The 20,114-nt window shown below is 47.7% G+C and overlaps 1 protein-coding gene across 1 annotated transcript in view; it reads left to right on the top strand.

Annotated features, from left to right (window-relative positions):
* Positions 1–20,114, top strand: part of DYNC1H1 (dynein cytoplasmic 1 heavy chain 1) — a 66,512-nt gene that overhangs the window by 39,007 nt on the left and 7,391 nt on the right. Inside the window, exons 35-62 of the mRNA XM_045528895.1 lie at positions 53–280; positions 1,124–1,354; positions 1,617–1,757; positions 2,025–2,258; positions 2,348–2,554; positions 2,643–2,764; positions 3,550–3,715; positions 5,109–5,272; positions 7,416–7,545; positions 8,333–8,466; positions 9,119–9,233; positions 9,335–9,496; positions 9,574–9,788; positions 9,889–10,093; positions 11,863–12,036; positions 12,134–12,253; positions 12,477–12,597; positions 14,124–14,319; positions 14,539–14,656; positions 14,743–14,958; positions 15,694–15,906; positions 16,053–16,180; positions 18,048–18,201; positions 18,762–18,908; positions 18,999–19,149; positions 19,309–19,562; positions 19,662–19,796; positions 19,883–19,977. Of these exons, the coding sequence (XP_045384851.1) occupies positions 53–280; positions 1,124–1,354; positions 1,617–1,757; positions 2,025–2,258; positions 2,348–2,554; positions 2,643–2,764; positions 3,550–3,715; positions 5,109–5,272; positions 7,416–7,545; positions 8,333–8,466; positions 9,119–9,233; positions 9,335–9,496; positions 9,574–9,788; positions 9,889–10,093; positions 11,863–12,036; positions 12,134–12,253; positions 12,477–12,597; positions 14,124–14,319; positions 14,539–14,656; positions 14,743–14,958; positions 15,694–15,906; positions 16,053–16,180; positions 18,048–18,201; positions 18,762–18,908; positions 18,999–19,149; positions 19,309–19,562; positions 19,662–19,796; positions 19,883–19,977 (4,676 nt within the window). The remainder of the gene's footprint in view (positions 1–52; positions 281–1,123; positions 1,355–1,616; positions 1,758–2,024; positions 2,259–2,347; positions 2,555–2,642; positions 2,765–3,549; positions 3,716–5,108; positions 5,273–7,415; positions 7,546–8,332; positions 8,467–9,118; positions 9,234–9,334; positions 9,497–9,573; positions 9,789–9,888; positions 10,094–11,862; positions 12,037–12,133; positions 12,254–12,476; positions 12,598–14,123; positions 14,320–14,538; positions 14,657–14,742; positions 14,959–15,693; positions 15,907–16,052; positions 16,181–18,047; positions 18,202–18,761; positions 18,909–18,998; positions 19,150–19,308; positions 19,563–19,661; positions 19,797–19,882; positions 19,978–20,114) is intronic.

Here is a 20,114-nt window from a genome sequence, read left to right as displayed (position 1 = left end):
CATGTTTCTACCAAGCCTATGTTATTCAGTGTGCTTAATGTTTTCTTTCAAGGTGCGAATAATGTTTGAAGTACAGGACTTGAAATACGCGACCCTGGCCACGGTGTCACGCTGCGGCATGGTCTGGTTCAGCGAGGACGTGCTGAGCACCGACATGATCTTCAACAACTTCCTGGCCCGGCTGCGCAGCATCCCGCTGGACGAGGGGGAGGATGAGGCACAGCGGCGGCGCAAGGGCAAAGAGGATGAGGGGGAAGAGGCCGCGTCCCCAATGCTGCAGGTACCAGGGCCACACACCACTGTCCAGCGGGACCCGGTTGTTCACATGCAGTGAGGTCAGACTGTTCCGTTGCACAAGAACGTGGGTGGCGTGTTGCTGTCCACGAAAGACCACTAACCACTTCTCTGCTCAAGCCAGGCGCTCAGCAGGGTTCTGTGTAATCAGTGTTGTCTTCTGCCAGCCTGTAAGGAAGCCCAGCGGTAGCCACTGCAAAAGTTAAAAGACATGTATGAGAAAATTTAAAGAATTCTTTCGGCCAGGTGTGGTGGCTCTCGCCTGTAATCCTAGCACTCTGGGAGGCCAAGGCTGGAGGATCGCTTGAGGTCAGGAGTGCGAGACCAGCCTGAGCAAGAGTGAGACCCCATCTCTACTAAAAATAGAAAGAAATGATCCAGACAACTAAAATTATATATATAGAAAAAAATTAGCCGGGCATGGTGGTGAGTGCCTGTAGTCCCAGCTACTCGGGAGGCTGAGGCAGGAGAATTGCTCAAACCCAGGAATTTGAGGTTGCTGTGAGCTAGGCTGACGCCACGGCACTGTAGTCTGGGCAACAGAGCAAGACTCTGTCTCAATAAAAAAAAGAGAATTCTTTCCATTATTTCCCATCTGCAAACTGGTGAAAGACTATCCTTTTCCACGTTCAGTGGTGAAAACCAAAGTTTCTGGGAAGCAGGGTTTTTGAGAACCACCAGGGTGAAGGAATGAGGATTGGTCATTGAAGCTTCATCCAAAATTATTTTTCCAAGGTCACAGGACCCCCTTGCACAGCTAGATTAGAAGAGGTGAAACTGTCCTGGCTTTTTGAAATAATAGTTGGGCTTCATTCATTCCCTTTTCTAGATCCAAAGGGATGCCGCGACAATCATGCAGCCGTACTTCACGTCCAACGGGCTGGTCACCAAGGCCCTGGAGCACGCCTTCCAGCTGGAGCACATCATGGACCTGACGCGCCTGCGCTGCCTGGGCTCGCTCTTCTCCATGCTGCACCAGGCCTGCCGCAACGTCGCGCAGTACAACGCCAACCACCCCGACTTCCCCATGCAGATCGAGCAGCTGGAGCGCTACATTCAGGTCAGGGGGCGTCACAGGGCTCACCGCTGGGGTGGTCCCCAGATGGCCTCAGGGGTCTGGGAACCCCCAGCGTCGTGCCCACACGGGTGTGTTCTCTCTCCTGGGCAAGGGCTAAGCTTTTGTGAGGGGCTGGAGAAGGTACAGGGAGGGTGTCTGGGATCCAGGAACGCTAGGAACTACTGTCTTCAAGGGTCACTCTGCCAGAATGTCTGTGTTTTGTTGAAATTTTATAAAAATGAAGTTTTAATTTTTCTTTTAATAGCGATATCTGGTTTATGCCATACTCTGGTCCTTGTCTGGAGACAGTCGGCTGAAAATGAGAGCAGAGCTGGGTGAATACATCAGAAGAATCACCACCGTGCCGCTGCCCACCGCCCCCAACATACCAATTATTGACTATGAAGTGAGTGTGTGTGGGTCGCAGCCTTTGGTTCTGGATTCTTGCCATGTTGGTTTAATTCATTCTGGAGCAACCTGACTGTGGACTTTGACTTTGTCTTTTCCTTTCATATAAGGACTTTATCCCTTTAGCTTTGTATGGTAACAAGGAAGGCAGATTAATTTGACTTATCCATTCTTATTTTGAAAGTTCTGGTTTGTGTTAAAGTGAGCAAACCTTGTAAGAAAGGAGGCACAGCTGCCCCAGAGTGACCCATGCCTCACTCTGCAGGTGTCCATCAGTGGAGAGTGGTCCCCGTGGCAGGCCAAGGTGCCTCAGATTGAAGTGGAGACACACAAGGTGGCGGCCCCTGATGTCGTGGTGCCGACTCTGGACACAGTCCGCCACGAAGCCCTCTTGTACACTTGGCTGGCCGAACACAAGCCCCTGGTCTTATGCGGCCCCCCTGGGTCTGGCAAGACCATGACGCTCTTCAGCGCCCTCCGGGCCTTGCCTGACATGGAGGTAAAGAGGCCGGGGGGTGGACGCAGACCTCTAGATGTTGAAATATGGGATTGGTCTTACAACTTCATTTTGTGTCTTCCCTTCCGAAGGTTGTGGGTCTTAACTTCTCAAGTGCCACCACCCCCGAGCTGCTCCTGAAGACTTTTGATCACTATTGCGAGTACAGGCGCACACCAAACGGAGTCGTTTTGGCTCCTGTGCAACTCGGAAAGTGGCTGGTGTTGTTCTGTGATGAAATTAACTTGCCAGATATGGATAAGTACGGCACACAGAGGGTCATATCCTTCATCAGACAGGTTTGTTTGTAGCCAAAAGGCCCCTTCCTCCCCCACGCATTCATTGCTCACATTTTGCACCTAATGTGTTACGTGCCTTTTCCTTCAGATGGTGGAGCACGGAGGCTTTTACCGCACCTCAGATCAAACGTGGGTGAAGCTGGAGAGAATCCAGTTTGTCGGAGCTTGTAATCCCCCCACCGACCCTGGAAGGAAGCCTCTGTCACACAGGTAACGCCACTGTGGAGACCACTCTGGCTGCACACACACAGGTCCAGGATTGCTGTCAGTGGAGCACAACAGAAACTCGGCTGTGATTATTTAGGTTTCGAAATACTGCTGATCATAGGGTTCCTCCTGGGCTACTTGTCCTTGTGTTGTAATAATAGGAAAACATACTAAAAAGTATTGACCTCTTGAGCAATAATGAACTCCCCCAGACCCATTTGTAGGGCCAAGATAAGGCTGAAATAAGCCTGAATTATTCTCCCACTTTTTTAGAGACGGGTCAGACGCTCTGTCATCCAGGCAGGAGTGCGGTGGCGCAGTCATAGCTCCCTGTAACCCTGAACTTCTGGGCTCAAGCAATTCTCCCACCTCAGCCTCCCAAGTAGCTGGGACTACAGCCGTGCCACCATTCTCAGCTAATTTTTTTTATTTTTTGTAGAGATGGGGTCTCAGTAGGTTGCCCAGTCTAGTCTCATCCTGGCCTCAAGTGATCTTTCCACCTCAGGCTCCCAAAGTGCTGGGATCATAGGCATGAGCCACCGTGTCTGGTTCATTTTCCCATCTTTGCCTGATTCTTTTTCAAGTGTTTTGAGTCTTCTGTTGGGTGTCAGACGCCAAGCCTGAGCACAGTGTGTTGTGATCTCGGTTGGCTTTGAGGTCAAGCCTGTGTAAGTGTTAGGAAGTGACCTCCAGTCCCGGCCCAGGCCAGGGTGACTGTCTGCTGGCACGCTGCCCCTGCCTGGGGTGCTGTTGGTGGAGAGGTGCCAAGCTGGGCTGTCTATGCACAGGTTCTTGCGTCACGTGCCTGTCGTGTACGTGGACTACCCGGGACCTGCCTCCCTGACACAGATCTACGGCACCTTCAACCGGGCCATGCTGAGGCTCATTCCATCCCTCCGGACGTACGCAGAGCCACTCACGGCTGCCATGGTGGAGTTCTACACCATGTCTCAGGTACAAAGAGCTTCTTCGCATCTCCAGAAATTATTTTCCTCCAGTAATTGAAGAACTTGACTGAAAGATCAGGCTTTATTCAGAGCTCTTGTTGAGCTAAGAGACTTGGTCTCCAAGGTGTGTCATCGAAATCATTTTTGTACCTAGGTACTACAGCTGCTCACGTTTCCATGTTTGTTCGTGCTATCCCTATTCTATAACCTTATACATACATTGTGAAAATGGGACTGTACTCTGCAGTTTCTGAAAGGATATGTACACTTTTCACGTGTCGGTGTCTAATTGTTCTTGCGCAACGTATGTGATTGCTACGTGCTTGCGAAATTGCTCTCACTATGCATGGACCAGCCACACTCCCACCAGTGATCTCTTTCTCTGTACTCTCTTCAAGAATTTAAAAAATATTCATTTAAAAGAAAAATCTTTGCCTATTTGGTGAGAAGTGGTTCTCACAGTTTTGATTTGCATTGCTCTGCAATGTTAGCCCTTCAACAAGGAGTACTGAGAGAAAATTGTGGATTTTTCTGTTGGTACATCTGCCATGTTCTTTGTGCTTTGTGAGAGCTTGCACAAAGCACTCACAGAGTGCTGTCAGAGATGGCAAATATTTTTTCCAGTATTTAATTTTCTTTTAAGTATTTTCAGAAGGATATTTTTTGTAGTTTTGTTGTTCTAAACATTTAACTCTTTAAGTAAAGTATATTTCAGCATAAAATGAGCAGCTCAGCCCTAACTCTGTTCTGGACAGTTGTCCAGTTCCAACAATGTTTTTTTATTTTGTTTTTTGTTTTTGGTTTTTTTTGAGACAAGAGTCTTGCTCTGTCACCCAAGCTTGAGTGCAGTGGCATCATTATAGCTCACAGCAACCTCAAACTTCTGGGCTCAAGCGATCTTCCTGCTTCAGCCTCGAGAGTAATGAGGACTACAGGCGTGCATCCCCAGGCCCAGCTAGTTTTTTTGGTTTTTATTTTTAGTTGCTCAGCTAATTGTTTCTATTTTTAGTAGAGATGGGGTCTTGCTGTTGTTCAGGTTGATCTCGAATTTCTGAGCTTAGGTGATCCTCCTGCCTTGGCCTCCCAGAGTGCTAGGATAACAGACATTGAGCCACCTCATTTGGCCTTTTTTTTTTTTTTCACTTTTTGTGAAGGTAGGGTTTCGCTGTGTTGCCCAGACTGGTCTTGAACTCTTGGCCTCAAGCAATCCTGCTTCAGCCTCCCAAAGTGCATGACCACTGTGTTTGGCCCCAACTTTGTTTACAAATTTATTCTCAAATATTCCAGAGTCTGGACTCTGTAATGTAAAAATGTTTTACAGCATTTTACCTGTTAACAGCTTTTCTGTGTCTTAGGGTATTTATTAATACATGTAACTTCCATTTTTCCCTTTTCCGCAGGAGAGATTCACTCAGGACACACAACCCCACTATATCTATTCACCCCGTGAAATGACGAGGTGGGTAAGAGGGATCTTTGAAGCGCTGAGACCTCTGGAGACTCTGCCTGTTGAAGGCCTCATTCGCATCTGGGCACACGAAGCCCTCCGTCTCTTCCAAGATAGGTAAGGGAAGCCACGTCCAGTCAGTGACATTCAGTCGGATCTTGCAGTGCTCCCAGCGAGGGTCTGCGCAGGGCTGGGCTGCCCAGATTTGAGCCAGGCCACGCTGGTGGTGGACGGGAGTGGAGACGGCGAGGCAGCCTCGCGTCTTGACGTTGATCACAGCCACCCGCAATGTGACAGGGCCGCAGTGCGCTGGGATTGCCCGCCACGGTCTGGTTACTTGGGCACAGCGCTTTAGTAGCCCTCCTCCCTGACCACCCTTCCTCCTCCTCCTCCTCCTCCTTAGTCGCCATGCTCAGCGAAGGCTTTGCGGCTGTGTCTCTGGGATACTGGGTTTTTATTTCTTGGCCACTTGTATCAATTCTTGCCCTGAAAGTTTTGAGTTTTCTACTTCAGTGACTAATACATAAGGGAAAGACTTGCTAGTGGCCGAGTGATCAGCCTCAGTGGTGGAAGGTTTTGTGGTTTGAGTCACAGTCTCACAGTAAACAACAGTCTTTTTACCTCTGAAGGAATCTTGAAAATTATCGACCTTTTTTATTAGGACCTTTTTCTTGCATTCTTTATAGTGAATAATAGTACAGTCTTTGTTTTATATTAAATTCTTTGGGGGGCGGGGTGGGGCAAAATTAAAAAAAAATTCTTTTCCTAGCACCTACTGTGTCATTTTTTATTTCTTTTTGTTATATTTTTAGTTTCACCTATTTTAGTATTACAGTCCTTCATTGTATTTTGGGCTCATTTTTAGGTTAGTGAGAAGTTAAATTTGTGTGCTTTAACTTGAAACTTCAATGAACAATAAATCTCCATGGATTTACTATTTAATGCGGCAAATTACTTGGAGCAGTGCTCTGCCCGTGAGCCGGGTTACTCAGAACAGCACGGGGAGCAGCGGAACAGGAGCGGGCAGGGGAGGCCTTGTGACGGCAGGGCAGGTGTCCCCCTCCTGGGGAGAGGGAGTGTGCTGCTCCCCATGGTGGCCCATCTACAGAGGACATGGTCCCCACGGGACAAGCTCCTCTGGCTATTCAGTGTCTCCGGTTTAGGTAGTTGGTAGCAGTTAGTTAATAGTTACTCTCCCAGAAGTCAAGACAGATGGTTCCCTCCAGGCTAAGAAATACTTACGGGTTTGGCGGTTGAGTCTCTAGACCAGTTCCTGCAGCTTCTCTTGCACATGCTGTACAAGGAGTCTCACAATATTGCCTAGTTGCAGAACACTGGTTTTCAAACCAAGCTTCCTGGAGTTCTTGGGTTCCACGGAGGCACCTCGCAGAGCTGCCCGCTGTCAGAGGTGGGTGAGGCTCGGCAGGCTGAGGAGCCCATGTTTTTATTCCGTATTGGAGTTCTGCTTTTTCGTGTTTGGTTTTGTGAGCTACCTTTACTATCCTTTTTTTAGTTAAAAAAATTAAGCCACATTATAATTTTCACAGATTCCCCTGATACCAGAGAGAAAATTCAGCTTGCATTCAGATGTACCAATCACAGCTGTGCTTATACGTTCAGATTGGCTTCAGGAGCCACGTAGCCGCCCCTACTGGACCTGCACGCGGTGGCCTCTGTGGCGGCTCGTGCACACTGTCGGCTCCTGGGACAGTCGTGGTCTCATCTGTCTGTGGTTTCCTTTATGAGCCCTGCGCCTCCAAGACTGTACACGTTGCAGTTCCCTATGTCTGTTCCCGTAATGCCCCCATAGCATTTGGAGCCTTTATATTAAGCAAACTTAGAAACCAAAATTATATTTTCATTTTTTATTTTTAGTCTTTTTAAATTTATTCTTTTTTCTTTTGTTGTTTGTCTTTTTACTATTTTGCCTACCATTTAGCATATCATATTTTCATTTTTTAAATCATTAAACATTTTTTTTTCAACCTCCAAGTTTCTGCTTGATAAATCATTAAACGTTTTAGAGGAGTTTTTTAATTGTGATGGTGCCATAGTTCTGAGAGTTTTTAGTATTTATTATTAAAATTTCAGATTGCTTAAGTTGTCCTGAGTTCAGCTTCTTAGGTTCTTCCATTAGCAGAAAGGAGAATGTGTGATAAAGACCGACTGCAGCCTTTGGCGTAGCCCGTAGCACCAGCCAACATGGTGCTTGCTCCCCATGCCTCTGTTCACTGTAACGCATGCCGCTCTCTCCCAATAGACTTGTGGAAGATGAGGAGAGGCGTTGGACTGACGAAAATATCGACATGGTTGCTCTGAAGCACTTTCCCAACATAGACAAAGAGAAAGCCATGAGCCGGCCCATCTTGTACAGCAACTGGTTGTCAAAGGTAACAAACCTGCATTGTTTCAGAAATATTTCCTTTTCTTCTGTCCTTTCAGTTAGGATTATCTTTTAATCAAAAAATCTTGGCCGGGCACGGTAGCTCATGCCTGTAATCCTAGCACTCTGGGAGGCCGAGGCGGGTGGATTGCTCGAGGTCAGGAGTTCGAGACCAGCCTGAGCAAGAGTGAGACCCCGTCTCTATTAAAAATAGAAAGAAATTATCTGGACAACTAAAATATATATAGAAAAAAAAAATTAGCCGGGCATGGTGGTGCATGCATGTAGTCCCAGCTTCTCGGGAGGCTGAGGCAGTAGGATCACTTAAGCCCAGGAGTTTGTGGTTGCTGTGAGCTAGGCTAACGCCATGGCACTCACTCTAGCCAGGGCAACAAAAGCGAGACTCTGTCTCAAAAAAAAAAAAAAAAAAAAATCTTTGCCCTGTGCGCTACAAATGAGGCTGTGGTTACAACAGTGATGCACTAAGCATTTGCAGTCGTGGATGATTTAGGGCAGAAAATCAGGGTGTGTGGCCGGCAGCTGCTGTGGTTCTCGTTTCCGTCTGACGGTTGCTCCTCCAAGAGCAGTGGATTTCCAGCCAGTTTTCTCCATAAGGGTTTTTCATGTTTTTAGATCCATTCCTAGTTAATTCGTAATTTTGTTGGTATGTCGTAAGTGGTGCCTCTTTTTTGTTGCATTTTTCAACAGTTCATGGTATATGGAAGTACAGTGAGTTTGGTCTAATAACTAAGGTGATTTTTCTAAGTAATTTGAGTATTACTCTTTTTCTATAGGATTACATCCCAGTAGACCAAGAAGAGTTAAGAGATTATGTCAAAGCTAGGCTGAAAGTCTTCTATGAAGAAGAACTTGATGTTCCTCTGGTCCTGTTCAATGAAGTCCTAGATCACGTGCTCAGGATTGACAGGTGGGTTTCCTGTTGTTACAGCCTAAGCTGAGTTAGTGTGTGCACAGGTCCCGCTGGCCTCTTGCTGTCCTGCTCTTCCACGTCAGTCTCCACCAGGCAGCTTCCCCCTTCCCTTCTTCCTAAGTTCAGCTTAACTGTTCTAAGCTTTTATCCCAAGCAAAACCACTTTCCCTCCCTCAGCACTGTCTGCCTGCCATGCTGACAGCCCTACTAGAATTGGGTTCATCTCTTTTCGTCTCAAAGTCTGTAGCAGCGGTCCCCAACCTTTGTGGCACCAGGGACCATTTTCATGGAAGACAGTATTTCCACAGACTGGGAAAGGGGAGATGGTTTCAGGATGATTCAAGCACATTACATTTATTGTGTACTTTATTTCTGTTATTATCCCATTGTAATATATAGTGAAATAATTACACAACTCACCATAGGTTGGGGACCGCTGGTCTGGAGGGCAGGACCGTGTCTAACTGATCTTTGCATCTGCACTAGATCTGGCAAGCAACAATTGCTCAGCAAATGTTTAATGTATAAATTCAAATTAAAACAGATTTGAAATATTATAGATGTAATCCTAAAAAAGTTAGGACATGAGTGTCAAAAGGGGAACGAGGCATATAAGCCTTAACATTTATCAGTTCTGGTAACATTTCAGGATATTCCGCCAACCTCAAGGCCACTTACTTCTGATCGGTGTTAGTGGAGCAGGAAAAACTACCCTGTCTCGGTTCGTCGCCTGGATGAACGGTTTGAGCGTCTACCAGATTAAGGTGGGTCTTGTTGGTAGCCTCATAATCCCAGCAGTGAGTTCTTGATGTGTGCACAGAGCTCACTGATGAGAATGGACCTAACTTGCCAACTGCGTCTGTAGGTCCACAGAAAGTACACAGGGGAAGACTTTGATGAAGATCTTCGGACAGTATTGAGACGTTCTGGCTGTAAAAACGAAAAGATAGCATTTATAATGGATGAATCCAATGTATTAGATTCTGGATTCCTGGAGCGAATGAACACCCTTCTGGCCAACGGAGAGGTAAGTAAGTGACATGTTGCATCCTGTCACATGTTGTAGGAGGACCAGCAAATCACAGCAACACGCTGTTTCCCTAGGTCCCGGGTCTCTTCGAAGGAGATGAGTATGCCACCCTGATGACCCAGTGTAAAGAAGGGGCCCAGAAGGAGGGCCTGATGCTGGACTCCCACGAGGAGCTCTACAAGTGGTTCACCAGCCAGGTCATCCGCAACCTCCACGTCGTGTTCACCATGAACCCGTCCTCGGAGGGGCTCAAGGACCGGGCGGCCACTTCGCCAGCGCTTTTCAACAGGTACCCTGACCTCGCTCAGCCGTGGGTCAGAACGGTTGGTGTCTGCCAAGGGACAAGCCCTGCTCTCAGTAGCTGATCTGAAATGCGGCATCGTTTTCAGGTGCGTGTTGAATTGGTTTGGTGACTGGTCCACTGAAGCACTGTATCAAGTTGGCAAAGAATTCACAAGTAAAATGGACCTGGAGAAGCCAAATTATATCGTGCCTGATTACATGCCAGTGGTGTACGATAAACTGCCACAGCCACCGTCGCACCGGGAAGCTATTGTAAACAGCTGTGTGTTTGTTCATCAGACTCTTCACCAGGTATGTTCTGTTTTTAGATCGACATGTAAAAAAGCAAAACTAACCAAAATGCTAATGTTAAAAGGATATAAAAATAGACTTTAGGATACTTTATATCTGACACTGTACCATTACTGCAAAGAAAATACCTATTTCTTACTGGTTTTCTTACCTTTTTAATACTTAATGACATCTCATCCTTATCACCAGCCTGCAGATTCTGGAGCCATCTATAAACAATCCCCCCCTTTTTTTGAGGCAGGGTCTTGCTGTGTTACCCAGGCTACAATGCGGTGGTGTTATCATAGTTCGCTGCAACCTCACACTCCTGGACTCAAGCCATCCTCCTGCCTCAGCCTCCTGAGTAGCTGGGACTACAGGCATGTGCCACCACACCCAGCTACTTTTTAAATTTTTTGTACAGATGGGGTCTCACTATATTGCTCAGGCTGGTCTCATACTCCTGGCCTTAAGCCATCCTCCTGCCTTGGCTTCTGAAAGTGCTGGGGCTATAGGTGTGAGCCACCACACCCAAACTAACACTTTACTTTAAAGCAATCGTCTCTGCCTTTCTCTTCCCACTGCTGCCATGTGTTCAGGCCCTTGTTCTCTCCTGACAGACTAGGGGTCAGCACACTTTCTCTTTAAAGGGTCAGATAGTGAATGTTTTAAACTTTGCAGACCAGAAAGGTCTTAGCACAACTATTTAGCCCTCCTATTATAGTGCAAAACCTCCAAAGACCATATGTGAGCAAATGGGTGGGGCTGTTGTCCGTGAAACTTCATTACAGAAACATGCAGTGGGCAGAGTCTGGCCTAATGGCCATATTTTGCTGACCCTTGCTGTAGATTCTTTGTAATAGGAGTAATAGGAGAATCTGGTCTACTCCTGCCTCCCAGAAATGCTTTATAAAACTCACTTGGAGCTTGGGGGTGTCCTGTTACCCACTGCTCCTGCAGGCTATCTGCATTGCCCCCAGAATACAGTCCAGCCCTGGTGTCCTTGCTGGTCTGACCATTGCCCTGCTTCAGACACCTCCCTTCTGGCCAGAGAAGACCAGAGCAGTTTATCACATAAAGCCTCCCTTGCCCCCCTCTTGCTTATATTGTTTCTTCTTTTGGTATCCATTGAAAATAAGCAATAAAAGGTAGAAGCAAGCTGGGCCTAATGGCTCACACCTACAATCCTAGCACTCTGGGAGTCTGAGGCAGGAGGATTACTTGAGGTCAGGAGTTCAAGACCAGCCTGAGCAAGAGCAAGAGCCTGTTTCTACAAAAAAATAGAAAAAAAGGAATTAGCTGGGTATGGTGGCGCATGCCTGTAGTCCCAACTACTTGGGAGGCTGAGGCAGGAGAATTGCTTGAGCCCAGGAGTTTGAGGTTGCAGTGAATGATGATGACATACTACACTCCAGCCAGGGTGACAGAGTGAGACCCTGTTTCAACAACAAAAAAAAAAAAGTGGGGAAAAAAAAGTAGAAGCAGGTATAACGTTAGTTACATTTACATAGTAATTTGCAGAGCCTTTTCGTATAAAGTGTACCTCTGAGGTTGGCATAATCACCATGCTCAGGTTAGAGAAGGTTAAGGGTTTCAAGAAGAGTGGAGGCTCAGGGGCATCTTGAGAGTTCATGGTGGTTAAGCTAAGGCCCCGCTCAGGGGTTCTGGCTCCTGAGGGCTGGGTTCCTTCCACATCACACTGTGGTCTGCCAAGCAGAACAGTTAGAGTTTTCTGAGGTTCAACCACATTTTCCTGGAGAGTGAGAAGATTTGACTGTACTTTCTGAAAGGCTAACGCTCGGCTGGCAAAGCGAGGTGGCAGAACAATGGCCATCACGCCCCGCCACTACCTGGACTTCATCAACCACTACGCCAACCTGTTCCACGAGAAGCGGAGTGAGCTGGAGGAGCAGCAGATGCACCTGAACGTCGGGCTCCGAAAGATCAAGGAGACGGTTGACCAGGTATACCATGGGTACACGCGTCGTCACGGGACGGAAGCCCCCTTTCAGGGTGATTTCTGCATGTTTCTAGTTTGCTAACGTGGATTTTGCTCTTTAGGTAGAAGAACTGCGCCGTGACCTGAGGATAAAGAGCCAAGAGCTGGAGGTAAAGAATGCGGCAGCCAACGACAAGCTGAAAAAGATGGTGAAAGACCAACAGGAGGCTGAAAAGAAGAAGGTATTTTCTCTGATTTTGGGGAACTGTGGCCTGTGGACTGAGCACTTTAAGTCTCTAATGAGATAGTGGGAAATTTAACTTGAGGTGGGTGTCAGGGTTTAACGGGTGTGCATGTGTATGTGCATGCGTGTGTGTGGGTTGGCAGAGTGAAGAGTGTTGTTTAGGATTCACTCAGCAGATTGACCAGTGCTTAACCCATCCCTAAGTCATCCTTCCTTTCTAGGTCATGAGCCAGGAAATTCAGGAACAGCTGCATAAGCAGCAGGAAGTAATTGCAGATAAACAAATGAGTGTCAAAGAAGATCTTGATAAGGTGGAACCTGCTGTCATAGAGGCCCAGAATGGTACGTAAGCGCTGTCGGAGGTTTCACTTTCCAGGATGCTCTCCCTCAGCATCACTGCTGGCAGCCGAGGGGACTGAACGTGGGCTTCTCTCGAAGGTTCTGGTTATGTGCGTTTCCAAAAGCATCGTTGGTAAACATCTGAAGCCTCCTCTAAACACTTGAAATTGTCATCCCTTTTTTTTTTTTTTGAGACAGAGTCTCATTCTGTTGCCCAGGCTAGAGTGCCGTGGCATCAGCGTAGCTCACAGCAACCTCAAACTCCTGGGCTCAAGTGATCCTCTTGCCTCAGCCTCCCGAGTAGCTGGGACTACAGGAGTGCACCACCATGCCTGGCTAATTTTTTTCTATATGTATATTTTTAGTTGTCCAGATAATTTCTATTTTTAGTAGACACAGGGTCTCGCTCTTGCTCATGCTGGTCTCAAACTCCTGACCTTGAGCAATCCTCCCGCCTCAGCCTCCCAGAGTGCTAGTATTATAGGCGTGAGCCACCGCACCCGGCCCAAATTATCATCTCTTAAAGCAAAGTTCCTATAAAGTTAGTCATATTGACCATGGTAAAACTCTTCTCAAAAGAGAAAATTAACAAAATAAGCTTTATGTCAAATAACACATTTTTTAAGGAGGTTTATAATTACCTCATTATCAGTAGCAACACAGTATGCTGTTTACTAATCCCTGACTTGAATTTCACCAGAAAGTATCAAAAAGTATTCAGTGTCACCGTCATGTAATTACTTAAGGGTTCTGGCCGTGGCCAGTGGTTACTAATGTAAGTATTGAAACCAGTCACTTCTCACTCTTTTTCCATTCCTTACATGTCTATGAAATGCTGTAGAAATGGGGCAGTCACCTGTCACCCTGTTTTAGTTTGCAGTTTACGCAGTGACTAAGAGCACTCTCCTTGCCCACTGGTGTTAAGCTTGTTCCATGTAACCCAATTATTTGTAGTTTTTATGTTACGTCACAAGGTGAGTTAAAATGCACCACCCAAGCTATAGATTTTTGTTAAGAGTTGGATTTGGATGACAATTTAGTGTAGATCTCACCTTCTATGCAATTACTTAAAAAGTGTTTTACTAAAATTTCAGGCTAGGAAACTGTGTTTCAGTTTGTAGAAGTTAGAACTGTTAATTCCACATTTTTATCCAGCCTGTCAGACAACTTCTAAATTGTGGCAAATCCAGAGTTTCTTTGTTGAAATGTTATAAAATAAATGCATAGTTACATTTACTAATTTTTTAATCTTTATGGGGATAAAGGAATTAATGAGGATTGTTAGGTATTTTAAAGGTAATAGCCTTTTTAGAAAATGCTTGCAGTGTAGGCTTAGTACTATACGGTCTTCGTAGTTATTTAGAGGATCAGCTATTTATGCTACTCCACAGGGGTTAAGAGAGAAAAAGCACATTTCTTAGCTCTTCTGGGCAGCTGTCCCTTCTGTCGTTGGAGTTGGAGCTTGTGGCTGTGTTGGGTTCGCTCTCACCACCCTTTGCTGTGTCCTCTTCCGCCCCCGCTGCCCCCAGCTGTGAAGTCCATCAAGAAGCAGCACCTGGTGGAGGTGCGGTCCATGGCCAACCCTCCCGCCGCCGTGAAGCTGGCGCTGGAGTCCATCTGCCTGCTGCTGGGCGAGAGCACCACGGACTGGAAGCAGATCCGCTCCATCATCATGCGTGAGAACTTCATCCCAACCATCGTCAACTTCTCGGCCGAGGAGATCAGGTGAGCAAGTGAAGCCCCCAGATTGTTGCCAGGAATTGACAGAAACCGTCCAGGTTTTGAGAGCAGCATTTTCAGCTTTGACCTGAGAACCGAGGTTCTGTCTGGCTCATCCCCAGGGGCCACTGGGGCAATAAGACGGGTGCTGGCTCTAGTCCTTTACACTTGAGTCGTCTTTACTTTTGTCCTGCGTGTGCTTAGAATGTAATTACTCTTTTGCAGTGATGCCATAAGGGAGAAGATGAAGAAAAACTACATGTCCAACCCGAGTTACAATTACGAAATTGTCAATCGGGCATCCCTGGCTTGCGGCCCTATGGTGAAATGGGCCATCGCACAGGTGAGGAGCTCGGCCGGGAGCCCCCTATAAAAGGTGACCTCTTTTCCTGTCACCTTTAAATAGCAGCTGTGGCTTGCCCTTCCCAGCTTAACTACGCAGACATGTTGAAGCGAGTGGAGCCCCTGCGCAACGAGCTGCAGAAGCTGGAGGATGACGCCAAGGACAACCAGCAGAAGGCCAACGAGGTGGAGCAGATGATCCGCGACCTGGAAGCCAGCATCGCCCGCTACAAGGAGGAGTACGCCGTCCTGATCTCCGAGGCCCAGGCCATCAAAGCAGACCTGGCAGCTGTCGAGGCAAAAGTAAGGTCGTCAGAGACGGTCTGCGTCTGTCCTACCGGCTCCCCAGAAGTCCTGTCCCTGAGCCACTCGACATGAGGTGCTTCTTGGCCTAATTTGGCAGAAGCGGAGATGAACAGACTTTCACGTGGACTGCAGGGACCATGTTGGTCTCAGTGAATTAGCACTCTAATGTCTGTTAGGGCCCTGATCACTTTTTTCCCTAGAAAATATTAAATACTGAGTGTTTATAAAGTACTGTTAATTAGGATAGGTCGATAACAGCTGGACAGTCGATAAGCCAGTGAATCCTACCCCTTCCCCCACTGTCAGCTCTAAACCTGCTTGTTCTCGCTTTGGGGGCCACTGTGTCAGCATCTCCTGTCCTTCCATTGCTGCCGGGCTCTCTCCTGTCTCGAATCTTCCTGACAGGCTCTTTTATCTTTTGCCACTGGTGTCTCTTCCTTCCAGGGCTCACCCTGCTATTCCTTCCACCCCAGAGCCTGCCTTTCTACTTCTGTTGCTGTGCTCATGCAAATGCCTCAAGGCCAAAAGTGAATCATCTCCTCAGCTTCTGCCCCATGAGACCCTGAGATGTGTGGGGTCGTTAATCGCACGTGATCTGGGTCTCATCCCCTTGGGGTGTGAACAACTCGAGCACGTTTCTAGCCCACCCAAAACCCTGCGTGTGGTGTGGACTAACGGATTTGCGGTATTCAACCTGCTGATCCCGAGCATTTTGTCTGATGTTCCTTTTAGGTAAACCGGAGCACTGCTCTTCTGAAGAGTTTATCTGCCGAACGTGAACGATGGGAGAAAACAAGTGAGACCTTCAAAAACCAGATGTCCACCATCGCAGGGGACTGTCTCTTGTCAGCCGCATTTATTGCGTACGCAGGTTACTTTGACCAGCAGATGCGTCAGAACCTGTTCACCACCTGGTCCCATCACTTACAGCAAGCCAACATCCAGGTAACGACCCGCAGGGAACTGCAGGACGATGGGCTAACGGTGGGAGCCAGACTGATGCTTAGTCAACTTTCACGAGGTCCTAACCTGAGAACAGTCTCCGCCGGTGTTTCTGGAGAAGAGGAGAGCTAACCAGCCTTGCCTTTCAGTTCCGCACAGATATCGCGAGGACGGAGTACCTCTCCAATGCCGACGAACGCCTTCGCTGGCAAGCCAGCTCCCTGCCTGCCGACGACCTCTGCACGGAAAACGCGATCATGCTGAAACGGTTCAACAGGTGGGCGCCAGGCACCAGGAAGAGGTGGGGGGTGTTTTTACATGTGGTGATTTCCATCTTTATTCTCAAAACACACCTTGGTTCAAAGAGAGAACTAGGAAGTGGGCGTGGGCGTGCAGCGTGCGGTCAGTGCCTGTCTGTGACGCTGGGTGTGCACAGTTCTCTTTGTCCTTCTCCATTGTCCGAGTTGCTCTGCAGCGAATGCTTCTTGCTGCAACCTTCCAAAATTGATAGGGAGGCTTGTGTGTAGGGGTGAACGTTAAAACAGTCCTCTTTGGATGTCATGTTGTATTGTAACAAAAAAAAATACAAAAAACCCCTAGAAAACCAGTCCTCTCTTAAAATACTACAAGAACTGAAAATACTTAGCTAGTCAAAGGGGAAATTTCTACCTGACTTGCCGCCCAAGAAGCCCAGAATAAGAAATGGGACGTGCCCTCCGGTGAAGGTGGGCCTAGGTGCCGAGGGGCCCCCTCAGGACCGGCCCGTGCACGAGGGAGGCACCTTGCCCTCTAGGGCCTGGGCCTCCGTAGCGCTGTCCATCCCGGCACCCTGGGGGGCTTGTTCTCTTCTCTCTTTTTTAAAACATATTCTCAGATTTCTTTCTAAGTTCATCTAAACATCTTAAAACCTTTATCAAGCCCTTGTGTATACCACTGTCTTAGGGACACAAAAGATGGTGAAGACTCTGCCAGGTGCTGTTTGAAGTTGATGAGCAAACCGTTAGTGTCACGCCCGGACTGAAGGGCCTGTGTCCCGTCAGACGATACCAATGAGAATATTGATCAATAGGTACAGTCTGTGTGCAGGGCTGGACTTGTCTAAACTAAAAATATACATTCCCTTTAATCTAGGAGTTCCACCTCTAGGTGTGTAATCAACAGTAGCCTGGCACACATGAAAATGGCGAGTCCAAGATGAAACGTGCACTAGCAGAAGACTGGGACTAACTCCCATGTCCCCCATTAGGGGCCAGTTAACAAGGACACCAGGTCGTCTCTGCAGATACAGGACATTGAAATAGAGCTGGACTGCAGCGGGCGGGTGTGCACCCCAACACAGTGCTCACACGTACACCCAGTGAACACCTAAACTCTCTGAGATACACGGGAAACTGGTGACAGCAGTCACCTGGGGAAGGGACTTCGGTGACCAAAGAATGGGGTCAGGCACGCAGGGGCAAGGTGGTTCTTCTCTCCATGTGCCCTTTATGGCTTCTGAATCTTTTAGAAGCTTGTGTGTTCTGTTACCTTTTTTTTTTTAACAGAACTAGTTGGCTAGACCCTGAACTAATCACAGTAGCCTTGTTGCCTCTGTTTTCTCATTCGTAAAATGTATTTGATAACAGTACCTGTCTCATAGGGCTATTGTGAGGATTAAATGAGATAGTGTCTATAAGTTGACAAGGTCCCTGACAATTTAAACTCTTTATGATGTTAGCTCCTGATGCTGCTGTGGCATTGGTGTCAGCACTGCTCTCTAGGAGTTAGCTGTCTAGGAGGGCCATGACACACGGAACGTAATTCTAATGTCACGTGTTTAGCAGGTAGAGAAAAGCCCGTGTAGGGTGCCGTAAGAGAGAACGCTGTTCCCAGATGGGAAAGAATTTTTAACTGTGGCCTACGTAGCGAAGTATATGACCCAGGTGACCTTCTCATTCTGTTAGCTCTTCACAAAGATGACTTGGTGTGAACACTAAGCATCTAGGTCCTGTTTGTCTTCATTGGTAGGTCTGGAAGTGTCTCTGGAAACCACTCTCAGGTGGCTGTCATAGCCTTTCCATTGTCTCACCAGCCACCTTGCTAACCATCTGCTTCTGCCCTCCCTGTTGGATATTTAACCTGCTCTTCTGTGGCCTCATCCTCAGGTATCCGCTGATCATTGACCCCTCTGGCCAGGCCACAGAGTTCATCATGAATGAGTACAAGGACCGTAAGATCACACGGACCAGCTTCCTGGACGATGCCTTCAGGAAGAATTTAGAGAGTGCACTGAGATTTGGTAACCCGCTTCTGGTCCAGGTTTGTGTTTGCCTTTGAATTCTTCAAACACTGTCCAAGAGTAAATTCCTTTTGGGGTTGCATTTAGTTTTTTTCAAACACAGTGGATATGAAATAAAACTAAATTACATAATCCAAACACTGATAACTTTTAAACTTTCTAAGACTTCGATATCAGAACAAGAATAAAGCTTTGAGATTGTTTTAGAAGAAATAAATTCAACAAAATCCGTATTTGCATTTAAAATTCTAATTAGAGAGTCTAACTCAGCACTGTCCAACAGAACTTTCTGCAAGGGTAGGACTGTCTTATGACCTGCATTGTCCTCCGTGGTAGCCACCAGCCACATGTGGCTGTTGAGCACTTCTTGTCGCTAGTGTGACTAAGAACTGATTTTATTCTAATTAATTTAAGTTCGAGTAGGCACATGTAGCTGGTGCTGCCATATTGGACAGTGCAGGTGTAAATGGCGAGGTGGCTCCTCGGTGTATGTGTCTAGAGTAGGACAGCAACACACCCTTTGGGTGAAGATAAGTGGTGGAAAACCCTAACCATGAAGTTGCACCCATGTGTCATACAGGATGTGGAAAGCTACGATCCAGTTTTGAACCCAGTACTAAACCGTGAAGTTCGGCGAACAGGAGGGAGAGTGCTGATCACCCTTGGTGACCAGGACATAGACCTGTCGCCATCGTTTGTCATCTTCTTGTCCACCCGGGATCCAACTGTAAGGAATGGGACATGTCCCACAGGGAAATGTGGCAGGATCTGGTTTTGCAGCTGAATTAACAAAACAGACTGTTCTCTGTTTGGGCAGGTTGAGTTCCCACCAGATCTCTGTTCCCGAGTTACTTTCGTGAACTTCACAGTCACCCGGAGCAGTTTACAAAGCCAGTGTCTGAATGAAGTACTTAAAGCAGAAAGACCCGACGTGGACGAAAAACGGTCCGATCTTCTTAAACTTCAAGGTACAGTTGTGGGTCTGTGGATTTTAGCTGCTTGGTACAGGTTAGGAGGCTGAAGGTCTGAGGGACCGAGATGGTCCAGGTTTAGGGCAGACACTTCAGAGAGCTTGCCTTTTGAGGAAGGGCAGTATCACAGCAAACTCCACGTTTTGTTCATTTAAGGGGAATTTCAGCTACGTTTACGTCAGCTGGAGAAATCTCTGCTGCAAGCTCTGAACGAGGTGAAAGGACGCATTTTGGATGATGACACGATCATAACGACACTGGAGAACCTGAAGAGAGAGGCTGCCGAGGTCACCAGGAAAGTAGAGGAGACGGACATTGTCATGCAGGAGGTGGAGACCGTGTCCCAGCAGTACCTCCCGCTGTCCACCGCCTGCAGCAGCATCTACTTCACCATGGAGTCCCTCAAGCAGGTGGGCGCCCTCGGCTGCGGCAGCGGCTCGCGGCTCACGGCTGGCTTTCACTGGGGTGCCCAGGTGCGTTGCCTAACGCCACCCCCCACTGCCTTTCAGATCCACTTCCTGTACCAGTACTCCCTGCAGTTCTTCCTGGACATTTATCACAACGTCCTGTACGAGAACCCGAATCTGAAGGGCGTCACTGACCACACGCAGCGCCTCTCCATCATCACCAAGGACCTCTTCCAGGTAGAGGGTGCAGCACTCGCTGCTTCCTGGGACGGACGGGGCGGCGAATTGTTCAGGAACAGCAGCGTCCCCTGCTTGTGTCCCAGGTGGCGTTTAACCGGGTGGCTAGAGGCATGCTGCACCAGGACCACATCACCTTCGCCATGCTGCTGGCGAGAATCAAGCTGAAGGGCACCGTGGGGTAAGGTCGCCGCCCTGTTCCCACCTCTGCAGGACATCGTCCTCTTGCAGGTCGCACGCTAGCGCCGTATGCTAGAACACGTTCTTTGTTTAAAGAACAACACGTTGTTGTCTCAGTGACGGTAAAAGTGAAAATAA

This window comes from Lemur catta, chromosome 1, assembly GCF_020740605.2.
Source record: "Lemur catta isolate mLemCat1 chromosome 1, mLemCat1.pri, whole genome shotgun sequence".
Classification (NCBI taxonomy): Eukaryota; Metazoa; Chordata; class Mammalia; order Primates; family Lemuridae; genus Lemur; species Lemur catta.
This window is presented reverse-complemented; position numbering and strand designations above follow the sequence as displayed.